General features: G+C 38.1%; 1 protein-coding gene across 2 annotated transcripts in view; it reads right to left on the bottom strand.

The window, feature by feature from the left end:
- Window positions 1-816: 816 nt before the first annotated feature.
- UBAC2 (UBA domain containing 2) overlaps window positions 817-14096 on the bottom strand; it is an 87923-nt gene continuing 74643 nt past the window's right edge. For both annotated transcript variants that reach the window (XM_063149595.1, XM_063149593.1), the window contains exons 8-9: window positions 4952-5071; window positions 817-1683 (exon numbers count right to left, since the gene is read on the bottom strand). In XM_063149595.1, the coding sequence (XP_063005665.1) occupies window positions 1576-1683; window positions 4952-5071 (228 nt within the window). In that variant the 3' untranslated portion in view covers window positions 817-1575. The remainder of the gene's footprint in view (window positions 1684-4951; window positions 5072-14096) is intronic.

The raw sequence follows: 14096 nt of genomic DNA, 5'->3' as shown, positions 1-14096 counted from the left end.
TTATCAGTCAATTAAAAAAGGAAAGAGAAGTATCACTCTCTCCCCCTAAATCTTCTCCTGTAATTTCCTGATATGTTTTCCAGGCCAAGTGAGACTGTAAAGGTCTGTGCTGTGGTACACAGTGTTCATCTGGATTTCCAAAACATCCCCTATGCACCTGTTATTGCCTCTGTTACACTTCTTATGCCCAATGCCTTATTCTAAATGTATACTTGTAATAAATATGCCTTTGTGTATATAAACAGACACACATGCACATGCTGCACACACACACACAAGTACAGACAGAAACATACATGAAATGTCTAAGATACACATGTAGATTGGTTCACTGAGTTGCACTCTGGAATCCTGCATTCCTTCAGATTGCTTTTATAGAGATGTTCCCCTCTCTGCATCCCACCTCCAGCAACTCCTAAGGTGCTAATACTGAGCACTTCTGAGAGTCAAGCCCACAAAGCTGATTCAGGAATCAATCCAAGCTTCAAACCCAGCATGGCACAAACTTGGCACTTCTGTCCTGCTGCCTCCTGTGCCAGCCTGGATCACCCCTAATGTTAATGTTCCAGTGGTCAACACAAAGTTGACCAGACAGTGAGGATTCAGCAAATGCAGGGCCATTCTCATCTCTGACACTACAAAACTAGACTTATATGTAGAAAAGTTAGCTTTTTATAATTTCCTTTTAAGACAGTATGTAGCCTGCTGAAAAAACTGAAAGCAGCACATAGGACACCACATACATCTACTAGAAGTGTTCTAGAAGTCATCTCTGAGTTAGCCATGGAAGTCATTCACATCATTCCAGTTCTGATCTTATTGCATCATTCAATTCACCTTTATTGCTTCCAGTGAGTGTCTTCATGACCCGTATTTGAACAGCAATTCACTCTGCTTGTAAAAATTCCAATTTACAGTGGTCACTTGCCATAGCTCACCATACACACACGAATCTTCTCTCACCTTATCTGTCTATGATGTGCTGAATGACAACTTTTATTCAAAAAGAAATTTGAGAAATAAAATATTACAGGCATTAACAAAACTTTGCAAAGAATGACATAATAGTCCCATAACCCTTTATTGAGTTGAAAATTAAGTGATCTTCAAACCTCTTATTACTGTAATAAAAAATCAAGTACTGTAAAATAACATTTAAGCTAGAGAAATTAGACTTGTAAATGAAGAAAATATGATTCTTCTTGACAGGTAAATCTAGTTGTTGTAGTTCTTGGAGCTTTTTTTTTCCTAGTCATTAAGTTTGATAATGTCTAACAAAGATTTACAAGAAAAAAACCACCTATTTTATTTAAAAATAAATTTAGGTGATATCCAGTAACGAGTAGAAACTAAAGTTAATTTGAAAAGGATAACCAGACTAGAAACCACCAAGTGATCCAAAGGCTTGGGAAGAGTTCACATCATTTCTTAGCATGGCTCTGAGTCACCTGTCACGTGGAGCTGCCTCTCTCCCTCTTGCAGGCTGACCTTGGTGAGTCTGCCCAGCAGGTGGCTTTGATCCTCTCCCAGGCAGGTACAAACCCATCGGGTGAAGCTCCTTCACACACAAAACCATCAGTGCTGCAGTAGAAAATTAGTGGCTACATTTAAGTCATTATTTGAAGCCCTCAGAGCTTCTAGAGCATCTCCTCTGGAAAACCCCATTTCCATAAGTCGTGCAACCTGGAAAAGAAATGAAGTAACACCACTTTAAAACCAGAGTTTTGGTCACACTGTGTGCACATTAGTCAATTATGTCAGAAATCACTTTCCCACTGATCAAACACCTGTCAGGGACAGCATGCTTCAAAACCTTGCTTTCTACCACTTAATTCAAAGCTGATTGCAGAAAATGCAACACCTGCATTTTCCTGGCTGGTCCAATTTCGAAAGAAGAGTAAAATCTAGAGTCTGGTACCACACATGACAACTACAGTCTGACCTGGGGGCTTACTGCTCTCAACTAGAACAGGATCTCAAGAAACAACACTGACCAAAGCACAGAATTGTAGAGCAGATGAGAAAACCTATCCAGAATGCATCTTCAGCTCTTTTCCTTGAAAAGATCTACTTCTCCAGAGAGGATTAAAAAAACCCCTCAAAACTATTAATTCCAGGTGTTGGGGTTTTTAAAATAAACCTTAAAGTTATTTTTTAAATAAACCTAAAGTAGAGGAAGTACAATACTTAAACTGGTTTAGGAAAATTCTTGGAGGGCTTCTACATATACTCAAAAAAGCAATTTTTTTTGTCAAAAACTTCTGCAAAGCAAAAATCAATGACATCTGACAGAAGAAAAACATGGAAAAGGGCACATTAAGATAGTGATTTGTTAAATCAATAACCACTTGACCAGTCCTCTTTATAATATCACATACTCGACACCTAACTTTGTGCTCTGTGTTAACAGACATTAAAAGGCAATGCAAATTTAATTTATGGTTAAATACCAACTTAAATTACATTTAAAATCTATAAGTCTCACTTTGGTATGACTGAAAGTCACAATATAACTAATTCACATTTATAATTAATCTTCCAGAAGTGGAAAAAAGGTGTGGGAGGGCAGGGAATGGACTGTCAAAGTAACTGTGGCTGCTGGCAGCATAAAGATTCCTATTCCTGCTTCAAAGGGTCTCATGGCCAGACACCACAACTCTGCACCTGGAAGTGCTGGGCTACAGAAGCTGTCAGAGAGCCACTGGCACTCTTCCTCCTCTGCCTGCAGTGAGCCTGCAGCAGCAGAGTGAAGCAGGAACGCAGAGGAGGCTGTACACATCTCGAGAGGAATTTTCCCAGGGTGCAAGACCAATGTGCAGCACTAGCACTGAAAGTATTTTGAAAAGAAAGTTGCCACCAAAAGCAGCTTTTCTTTCCTCTAAGACACCTCCAGAACTTTCAGTATTTTTAGTCATCTCTGCTTTGGTGACTTCCTGAGAAATATACAAGTGCCAAGTTTGCCCAGAGGCACAGGTCCTCCTTTTCTTAATATAAATACACCCCCACAACACATTTGAGAACAGCTACCTTGGATGTCAGAACATCAACCTTACAATCCACTGCCACGTTTCTTCACCTTCTCATAGGGAGAGAAACGAATTGTTACTTTCAGCGCTCCTGCAGCAACAATTTAAGTCCAAACTCAACTTTGTAATCTGTAACTCTTATTTTTCATCTAAGATTGTGGGTTTTTTATAAGAAAAAGGGCAGGCAGTGGAATAAAAGCTAACCACAGAAACGCACCTCAGAAGTAAAGCTTTAATTGCAGTTGCCATGAATTCTAACTTTAAGAAATGGTGGATGGAATTGCAACGTTCCTATTTGCAGAAATACTCATCAAGCACCACGGGGAATAGTAATAACAAAATCCTCTTTTCATCTGAGTATATTTTAACCACAGGAAATGAATCCAGCTCCAGGAAACAGTGTATAACTGGCAACAGTAACTAAAGGTGCTAAAACCCCACAAGAAATGCAGAGATTTTTGTCCACAAGCATTGCAAATGCTCACAAACTTTAATGTGATGAACAGATGAAACCCTTGCATTTCTGCCATTTTAAGACAACTTTTGGCATTATTAGTAGAGTCTTGAAAAACCAAAGGTGCTTTAATGACTTCTTCTTTGCAGGGTAACCAGAGAGCCTTGGAAATGACAGCAATCAAGTGAGCCCTACATCCTCAATGCATCAGAAAACATAAGTGCATATTGCTTTCATAAATCTGGGCCTTGGGAAGAATCCAGACTGGCAACTATTTCATTAGTTTTGGCCCAAAAACAGAAGTCCCCATAAGCAGAATTTGCCAGTATTTAAAGGAGTAAGCCAACCCAGCAGAGAAATCTTTTGGTCTGTCCCATACTGGCACTGAGTAGGCCTTCAGGACAGCCAAAACAAAGTTTCTGGGCTTTGTCTCAGAACGTGCTTTTTCATGTGGGTTTTTATTATTATTTTCTTTTTTGTTGTTGTTGTTAGTTGGGGTTTTGTTGGTTTTTTTGGAGTTTATCTTTTTGTTGTTGGTGGTGGTTTTTTTCCCTTTTCTAGATGTAGCCCTGAAAGTTTGCAGTCAAAAGTGCAGTAAAAAGTTTTGAACATTCTGAACACAATCTAACATCCAATCAAAGCTAGAAATCAGATCATAGAAAAGATTTCTGTTTGGGAGAAGTTCAGCTTAAACTAAAAATCACATTGCTGCTACCAAGTGTTGACTTACCTCCTTATAAAAAAGGAAAAAGGGAAAGAAACCTAATCTTGTTCGAGGGCAGCGGAGACCTTAAACTATAAAATGGCCAATACAGCTAACTGCAGATAGGCTACAACCTGGAGAACTTGACTGCAAGCAATAAATTCTGAATGCAGGAATAACACTAATCTTAAATTCTTCAATTTCTAAGTAAATAATAATCTCTTTTGAGAATAAAACTATCAGAAAAAAGTCTAGAAGTGTAAATCTATACTTGATAGAAAGGACACAATCTTGTATGTGGCATCAGTATAAGGAATTAGTCAACCACATTATGGAGGGAAACATCCAAGTTTTAGCCCAAGTGTGTTTTGCATAACATTTTTATTTAAAAAACCCCCAAAATTACTGAATTGGAAACTTAAGCTGGGGATTGCGAAGATGATTTCTACATGACAAATAATGAAATTAATTTATCAATCTTCTTTCTTTGAAACATTTCTTATATGAGATTTGAATAGTTTCCACTACTGAAACCATCAACATCTTTAAATACAAAATACAAGCAGTAACACATAAAAGTAGAAACTCCCAAGTAGCTCTGTAATTCTGGTTTGGATATGAATGACAATATGCTGTCTCTGTATTGCAGCCATTACCTTATATGCTCATTTTTGCTGCATAGAGAAACCGTGTAAACAGATGATAAAAAATTAGTAGAGATTAATTCCTAACCATTTAAAATACCATTTTAAAATAGAAAGTGTTTACCTGCTCTTCAGAAACCTCAGTAGGTGGAGGTATGCCTTGTTCAGATGGGTGATCTTGATAATTTGCGTTATGTCTATGACGTAGAGGAGGAAACAGTCTATTCCAGTTAATCATCCCGCCCTGAAAGCAGACACCACTGTCAGTCTTTGCAAAAAGAACTACAAATGTTTCAAACAAAAAATCATCTGTACCACATTATATCAAAGCAGATGTTTAAGTAAAGTACTTTATTTTAAAGTACAAAAACTGCTGTAGTCTCCTGTGAAGCAAAAACTGGACTGGTTACGTCTTTACTTGTTAATTGAAGTAATCATTGCAAAGTAAGGAAAAGAAGGAGGAAAGGATGTTTCAGATCCATTTGGATAGATCTGTTTAGTACAGTGCTAGGTTTCTGAGGCTGAAAGACAGCTGTCTTTACTAACAGGGGTTGTCCTGGCAAGAGGGGCAACAGCAGGTCCTGCAACTACTTTACAAAATTGCTGCTGAAGTTAACAAGGGAAAAAGAGTACAAGAAATAAGTAAGGGAAAAAAGCAAAAGGGGCTTCTCAGTGCATCAGTAAAATTACATCAGGAAACAGAATAAACCCAACCTTCAGGACACCTAGGACTTCCATGCAAGTGACTACTTCTGTGACACCAGTGTGACTTGCAGACCCACCACATTTACCTAACTTCTGTGTATAAAATATTGTTGCAAAATCTGGCCATGTTCCAGTGCCAAAACATCTTGTAACTACATAGTAATAATGCAAACACACAGCAGTAACATAGGTATGGTGCAAATCACAGAACTGAAACTTCCTCTTAACAACCAAACTTCAACTCTTGTAATAGCAAGATATTTGGAACATAAAGAAGAAATACTAAAATACAAGCTTTATAATTGTCCAGAAATAATTAATCCTCATTTCATTAGCGAAAATCGACATTTTGGAAGGGATTTTGTATCACACAAAGCCCATAGATCCCATAAGCAGGTAACAGCATACCCCAATCTCTCTTTTCTATAGTTGAAACATTTTTTGCAGTCTGTCAGTCTGTGTTGTCCTTTCCCTCCTCCCCTGCTCTCCCTGTTACTATGGAGAAGATCCCCCTCCCTTTCTGTATATATAGGACATGGCCTTCCTTCCTTTAGTTGCTCTATTTTAGTTCTCTAACGTTGTTTCTCAGAAGGCCTTCCTCTTATGAGAGCTTTTTCTTTTCTTCCCTCAGAGTGCTCTTCCTGCCTTTATGTATCCTTAGAGCATTAAATACCCTCTGCTCAATCAGATCAGCAACAGCTAAATGCGCTCACAAAAAAAAAATATTTAGCATTCCTGCCCTTTCCTATGTTTCCTTCCGTTCTGTCCAGAGGAGACTCAACCAGCCCAGACACCACAGGGGGCAGTACAATGGCACACTTAAAAAAAACATTTGAAGAGTCATGAGACTTGAAACATCAGCTTGAGAAATATTCTAGTCCCTTCTATACTAGAGTACATTTTTCCTTGTGAAGATGTGAAATAGCCAGAAGCCATCACCCATTTTCAAGACATAGATCCCACTGTTAGTGAATTTGAATTTTAAAAGTATGTGCCTACATTTCCCATACTGTATAAAATATTTGTTTAACATTCATGAGGTTTTGATCAAAGAATTCTGTGTAAGTCTCATGTTAGTCAAACAGCACAGTGTAGTAAAAAGGAGAACTGGTTTGGTGCATCAGCCTAAGGAGAAAGAGGGATCAGATCTTCTACTGACACCACTGCACTCCATTGTGGTCTTGGGGAATTGCCTCCTGTACTTCCCCACATATAATTTCCCATAACTAAGAATTACTTTGAGTTTGAACTTTGAATTTCTCAGAGTCTACTAAGCTCTACAGTTCAGTGAGAGCACTGCACTAATGCTGCTTTACCTGTTTTTACTATTTAGAGATGACTTGAGAAGAAAGTAATACTGCCACAAATCATTCACACTGAATTGGTAAAAATAGTAACAGGACTATGACACATCCCTTTGAGGCACCATAAGTCATACACAATAATGTATATCAAATATAAAATCTACAATATATCTTAATTTGCCTTTATCTCAGTGTACCTGAAGACCAAAATAAATGTACCTTTCCAGCAGTGCCTGAGCTTCAATACCGAGCTGCCTATTCCAGTTTGGTTTTGCATCTTCTCTGTCCTGGGCTCTCTCACCTAATGCTACAGACTTGTCTACTTCCTTACCTTAAGCTTACAATACAGTTTGCATTAACATACACAGAATTCATTCTTTTCAATAAGAACTGCCATTTCCTTACAAATATTTTCTTACAACTATTTAGTTTTGAAGGTTTACAGCAGATACCTTAATAAATTACAGATGTTGACTGAAGCATTCAAAAGAGTTTCATGTGAAGACCTCTTCCCAGAGAAAACAGACTAGACAAATTAGATCAAAATCAAGTATTTCAATTACCTTTGGAAACCGTGGTAAACATAATGTATCAGCTCTCAGCTATATTAATGAGAGGGAAATATCCAACATTAATGGTATGTGAAGACTGATGGTTAGGATTAACCCCGACATTGTGATGCACAACTCATCTGTGTAGTCTTTTAAACTTCACCAAAACTGGGTGCATTAGGATCATTTATCTTAACAGAAAGAAAATTGTTTCCCTTCACAGTCTTGCTTCTAATTAGATGACACACATCCACAAGGTCAGGCTCAAAAGAACAGGGATTCAAGGAACTGCAGCAGGAACTACGGGACTGGTAATGTGGTCAGTCTCATAAAGGTAAGGGAAAACTGGGAAGTGCAGCAAATGTCTTAAATCCACAGGAGACTGAGATCAAGGCTATGGATTCACAGTATGGATGTGCAAAGACCTTCAGACAACCTTAACTGTCACAGCAAAAACATGAAGATCTGTTTTAAATTGAGCCATACCAAGCACCAAATAATGTCTTTACATAAATAATGTCTTAACATCAAGTAAGTATCACAAATTCCAGTTCAAAAATGCACAGAAGGAGATTTCCAAACCAATATTCATTCTTGCCTTACAGAAATTATTTTGCAGACCTCCCCTTCATAATTTCATTATCATTTCTGTAGCACAGTGGTTTTACACTGTGCCACCAGACTTACTTGTGAGAAGTCAAGAAGATTTCAAATGAAGATATCCAGTCTGATTAATTTATGTAAGTGATGCTTCTAAACCATCTGAGACTCCCTCCTGGGAAATCAGCAAACCATATTTAAGCATTTCACACCACACTTGACCCTCAGCACCAACACCCAACAGCACAGGGGAGCTCACACCAATCTTCCCACTCTCCACAGAAGCTTTGTCTCAGATAACAAAGATCTCTGGAGTGGTCCAAAACACTAAGTAGTGGGGATGCTCCAGGGTCAACTATGGAAGCTACTTTCCTGAGCAGCACTTTCAGTGATAACACTTTCAGTGTGTCAGTCTAATCCATTTAGTGAAATGTAGGCAGTTCTTCTGTGATTCCTGTTGGCAGTTTGTTATAAAAAGAATTAAGTTCAACTCTACATGGTTTGGGGGCTGAGACTTAACATGACCCAGGACTAGGTCAGGAGGATGCCTTAAGCCTTTTACATCCAGAGCTAGATTCTACAACTGATAGACTTAGGATACCTTGCACTGAGATTCTCTTAGGCAATATTTTTCTTGGTCCTGATCTTTGGTGTTGGGGAGCAGCCAGTGCAGGTGTTCCACTAGAGAATGTGGAGCATTGAAAAATTCTAGACCATGATTCATAAAAATGCTGTGCACAATTTGGTGCCTGGGCCCTTATCTTTGTTCCCAGCTTAGTCTTTGACATGTCATCAGGAGAAAGATTTGACAAAAGCACTGCTTCATTAATTATTTGACTAGAAGGGTGACAAGACAAACCTCAGAAAGGTCTGTAAGACTTTCTTCCCCCTTTAATCCAATGCTGTAATAAGTCCGAAGTCTCCTTTTGTTTAGCAGCACAGACTGGGTGAATCAGTTGATTTTAAGTTCTTTGTTACTGCCTGATAGGAGACAAACATACCAAGGAAGTAATTTTACTGGTCTCTAATAAATCACTATTGGAAATGGATTAGGAGAACACTGGTGATGTTGGAACTTCTGTTACAGGACGACAACAAACTCATCACAAGTTTAGATGACCCAAGAATGAGATTTACAAATGGAGTGAACTAAAGAAATGGGGAAAACAGCAGCTCTTCATTACAGAGAAGGTTTTAAGGAAATGCCATATTGATGATTTACTCCTGGACAGCTGCCAAGCCTTTACATACAGAAACTGTGCCTTCTGAAGTCACATCCTTGATTTTGTTTTTCTTTTTTAAAATTTGGGTTGTTGCTTTTTCCTTTTAATGGTGCCTGGGACAATTTTGTTTACAGGAAAGAAGTATCCTCCTTTCCTGCAGAATAAGGAAGAAATATCTAGAACTAGCAAATGTCTCTGATTGTACAGCCTGCTAAAACCTGGCTATGTCACTTCTTTTCAGATAATCTCCTTCTTCTCTGTTTTGAAAAACAGGTCAACCTGTTTCCCATATACACACCTGCCATGGCATATTTTGTAAAAACACTTCTTATCCAAAGCTTCACAAATTAAAGTGTTGAATTATGGACAATTAACAAATATCCAGTTATGTAGCCTTCAGATACGCACATATTTTAATTACATTAATTTCAAAAGAAATTAAAGGCCTTTTAAAAATCCTTTTGAAAGTGATGCACGTGGTTAAGATATTTTGATAATGTTATCTCCTCTAGATGGTTAATGCCAACTTGCCATCTCCTTGCACAAACAGGAAGAACCTCCTGATAGGTCACGTTCACCTTTTTTTAACATAATAACCACAGTGAGAAAAAAGAAAAAGGAAATTGCTTTGCATTTCACCTTTTAAAGTTACATTTGTAAAATATTCCACTCTGTATAGAAGTCTTTACTTGATAAAGACATAAATACCGTCTTATTTTTTTTTCATATAAAGCTTCATAACAAAATTTACTGAAAATAAGAAACACTGACTTGCTTTTCTGGCATAAATTGTTCAACAATGTGCTGACTCCAAAGTCCATATACTGATGATATAAATAAACAAACAAAAAAAAGCCTAGCCTTGGATGACATGATATCTGCTGCCCTAAACATTGCATAAGAAAGAAAAATGGTGAAATTTCCAGCACACTTACTCAAAGTCTAGCCTGTCTCTTTTTGTGACAATAAAACTCTTCTGTTTTTTGGTTGTTTGGGGAGAATTTTTTTGGTGTTTTGTTTTCCTCTTACTTTAATAACTTCCCTCTTTTAAAAGCGGGTAGAAACTATTATTAATTATTAATAATGTTGTAAGCGTTGTTTTTAACAACAGAAAAAATTTTTGACCAAGTAAAGCACCCCAGCAATTTCTAATGATATTCTAATTTCCTGAAAATTTATCCTACAGGCAAGACTATTCAGCCAAAAGGCTCTGTCTCCAGCTCTTAGTTTCTGCATCCTGAACTTTGATGCCTGCATTGTCCCTGAGGAGCTCGTATGTCACACAAGTTCAGAAATCCACATGTGGTCTTTTCTGAAGCCTGATCAGCTATTTCCTTTGAAATCTAAAAGGAACACCTTAATCTGGCTTCTGAAGCTGCCTGAGAGACAATGGAAGGGATTTCATGCACTGGCATGACACTGGGATTGTCCAGTGTTCCAGCTGCTGAAGGCAGGTCCACCAGCATGAGCATGGAGTCTGTACTTGAGGAAGTAACTTTAGCTCTATATTAGACATTTTGCACAAAACAGAGTCAGTTTTAATCCTTACCCCATGGCTCTTTAGATCTGGACTTGTGACACTGAACTGGTCTTGAAGCATAATGATTAGATAATTCTTCACTTATCTCCTGTGCAAAAACCTTTTCAAAGAGTAATAAGGAATAAGAAGAGACTGGAATCAAAGTGAGAAATCAGAGTTCTAAAATTGTTTTGATTTAACAAGCTGAGATAAACTCTTGGCACAAAGGAAAGTCAAACCTAAATCCTCAAAAATACTACATAATCATACAAATACTACATAATGTAAATATACATTCCTTAGTAAATAAAAGACTAGTCTGTAATGACATAGGAAAAAAACAGATCAGCATCCCATTCTGGGATGTGAAGGTTCAAGTTCTGTCTTAGCTGCAAATAGGATTAGCTTCCATTTATTAACATCTCAAAGTCAATATTAAAGGTGTCCACACTTTGCACCTGTGGCACCTTTTAAGGTGTCTGTCCTGATTTCAGCTGGGACAGAGTTAATTTTTTCTCAGCAGCTGGTAGTGCTGTGTTTTGGAATCAGTACAATGTTGGTAACACACTGATATTTGGGGGGTTGCTAAGCTGTATTTATCTTAAGTCAAGGACTAATTTTTGTGTGGCTCATGCTCTGCCAGTGAGGAGGTACACAAAAAAAGGCTGGAAGGTTGCATAGCTGGGACAGGTGAACTGAAAGGACAAAAGGACATTTCACACCATAGAATACCATGCCCAGGATATACAACTGTGTGAGTTAACCAAAAGGAGGGCTGATCCAGGTTAGGGAATGGGGTTTGGCCTCTGTCAGCCAGTGGTGAGCAATTGTATTGTGCATCACATATTTGTGGATTTAAAAAAAATATTATTATTTTTATTATTATTACTACTACTGTATTTTACTTTGTTTCAATTATTACACTGTTCTTATCTCAACCTAGTTTTGATTCTCCTCACCCCTCCACCAGGGTGGCAGAAGGAGGTGTGAGTGGCTGTGTGGTGCTTCGTTGCTGGCTGGGCTTAAGCCACCACAGCAGCACGTTAAGGAACAAGGGTGGAACCAGCTCACAGTTGTTATGTGCAAGTATCAGAGTTCAAACCAGAAAACCCACATATTAAGGAGGACCAGTTACTATCTGAAGCACAGGCTTCTTTTTCACTACATACCATGGAAAATGGAAGAAGAAATTAGCCATCTGGAAGAATGGCACTCTGGAAGAAGAAATTGGCCATCGAGTCTCTCTAAGTGCAGACTGGAAGGACAACAGGAGCAGACCTGGCATCCAGTAACTGACTGCCCCCAAAACAGATGCCTTATTTGCACCATGTTCATTAGAAACGAAGGGACAGGTACACCTAAAAAACCCCTGCCTTCTGTAAACAGAACTTGATTCAACAAGTTCTGTGGATTAAATACTCTGGAAATGTCTGGGGCAATTTGGTATCTCATAAGCTTTTTTTAAGAAATTGCCTCTAGTTAAACTGCCAGAGGAAAGAAATATAGACCAATCACATAGGAGAATAAAAATATTCTATTTTCCAAACAATTCATTTGCTTTGAAATAAAACAGTGTTTTGCTTTATGAAGTTGTCTAATCAGCTTCTCTAGGGAAGCTGATTACAAATCATAAACCTATTTCAAAGGCTGTAGCTCAAAAGCTAAGTCAAAATGAAAGAGAATTTCATCATTCCAGTCCAAGAGAAAAAAGGATTGTTCAATATATGAGCAGGGTGCTACCAATGAGTAGGAGATAGAGAAACTCAATCTTGTGATTGTGACAGGTGGCTGTTAATGAGACACACTCAGCTTATTCTAGTTGTACTAGTGTCTGCTGGCTCTAGTTCTGTCAGCTTGTGGAATTGCCAAATTCCATAAACAAGACAGAAATCTGAAGTTTCTGTGGTAGTCTGTAGAGGAAATAGTCATGAATTGTTCATTACCGGGAAATTCAACAGGAAATTCAACATTTTTAATTTCACACCTAGAATCCATTAAAGAAATCATGCAGCAAAATAATCCTCCAGAATGTCTAGATAGCAGTGGGTTATCAGTTGCTGCAAATACATTGCTTAAATGAAACTATTAAAAACCAGAGTTCAGGCATGCCAACATCAGCAGCATATGCAGTTTTTACACTCCATACACTCTTGATATAAATACAAGTTTATTTTCAACACAAAGAAAATAGTTTTAAACAACTACAGAGAATAACCAAGGCTTGAAAAATGCCAGAAGAGCATAAAAAAGCAAAGGATGAGTTTAAGACACACAGGTCTGAAGGAAAAGATATTGTTCTCTCTACAAAAATGGAAACTGTCTGTTATTTCAAAAGGTGTCCACATGTGTACATTGGCATGCAGAGGAAGGGAAGAATGATGGAATACTGAGTCTAAATTTAGCCACAGTGATTACTGCTGCAGCATACAAGCATCATTCATGGGCTGAAATGAATCTCTAAATCACTCAGTGCTTAACAGAATTCTTTAAAAATATGATGTCAAATCCTGCGCACACATTTCCCTGGAGTCTAGGCATAAAAGCTTTTTTATCCTATCGGTACCCTAAATATCACTGCCTTTGGAGTTTATGCAAGTGTTGCTAAAGGCAGATTCTATTCAAATATGTCACAAAATCCCAAAGAAGCCTTAGTAACACAGACTGATTGGAATGGAAACCAAATTAGAGAAAAGACTTGGTGTGACACTTGGCTGAAAGTCTCACTCATTTATTCAGGTAAAGCAGTCTGGTAGTTTCCTTCCTGACAATGATACACACATTTGTGGAACAAAATGGAAAAGCTGCTTCCATCTGAGGTCCTGGCTGTGACAACAAGGGGTTTTGTGGACTTGGCAATGTATAAAGTTGCAGAAGGTCTTCAAGGTTCAAAATATCTGTTGGAAGGACTTCTTGCTGGTACTCAGACTTGTGAAGTGATTCAAGAAAACTTCATTAAAGTGCCACCTCAGTACCAGTAGAAAAGCTAAAAAATAAGCCGGGTCTAGCTCTTCACTTTGAAAAAGCAGAATTGGACTGTCTAGGAGTATATTCACTGGGGGATTTCTTTTCTACCCTCCTGAATGAGGATAACATTCCTGAGGAAGAATTCTTGAGCCAGGAAAACCTTTGCTCCATTAATCTATTTTTTTCCAAGGTCAGGAGTTTATTCCTTAGATATAACCAGAAGGTAAATTACCAATTTAGACACACAGTCCTTAGTTGACAAAATCTGAAACTTGCAAATTGTTCAGGATATGAGGCTCCCCATAATAATGCAGACACTCAGTGTGCCTACCCACAGAACGTCTCTCCTGTGTCCCAGGAGAAAGACATCTAATGAACAAACAATTAGAGGAAGTCCCTTTGT

Source organism: Melospiza melodia, chromosome 2 (genome assembly GCF_035770615.1).
Source record: "Melospiza melodia melodia isolate bMelMel2 chromosome 2, bMelMel2.pri, whole genome shotgun sequence".
Taxonomy (NCBI): domain Eukaryota; kingdom Metazoa; phylum Chordata; class Aves; order Passeriformes; family Passerellidae; genus Melospiza; species Melospiza melodia.
The sequence above is the reverse complement of the archived record's forward strand: the minus strand, read 5'-3'. Positions and strand labels throughout refer to the sequence as shown.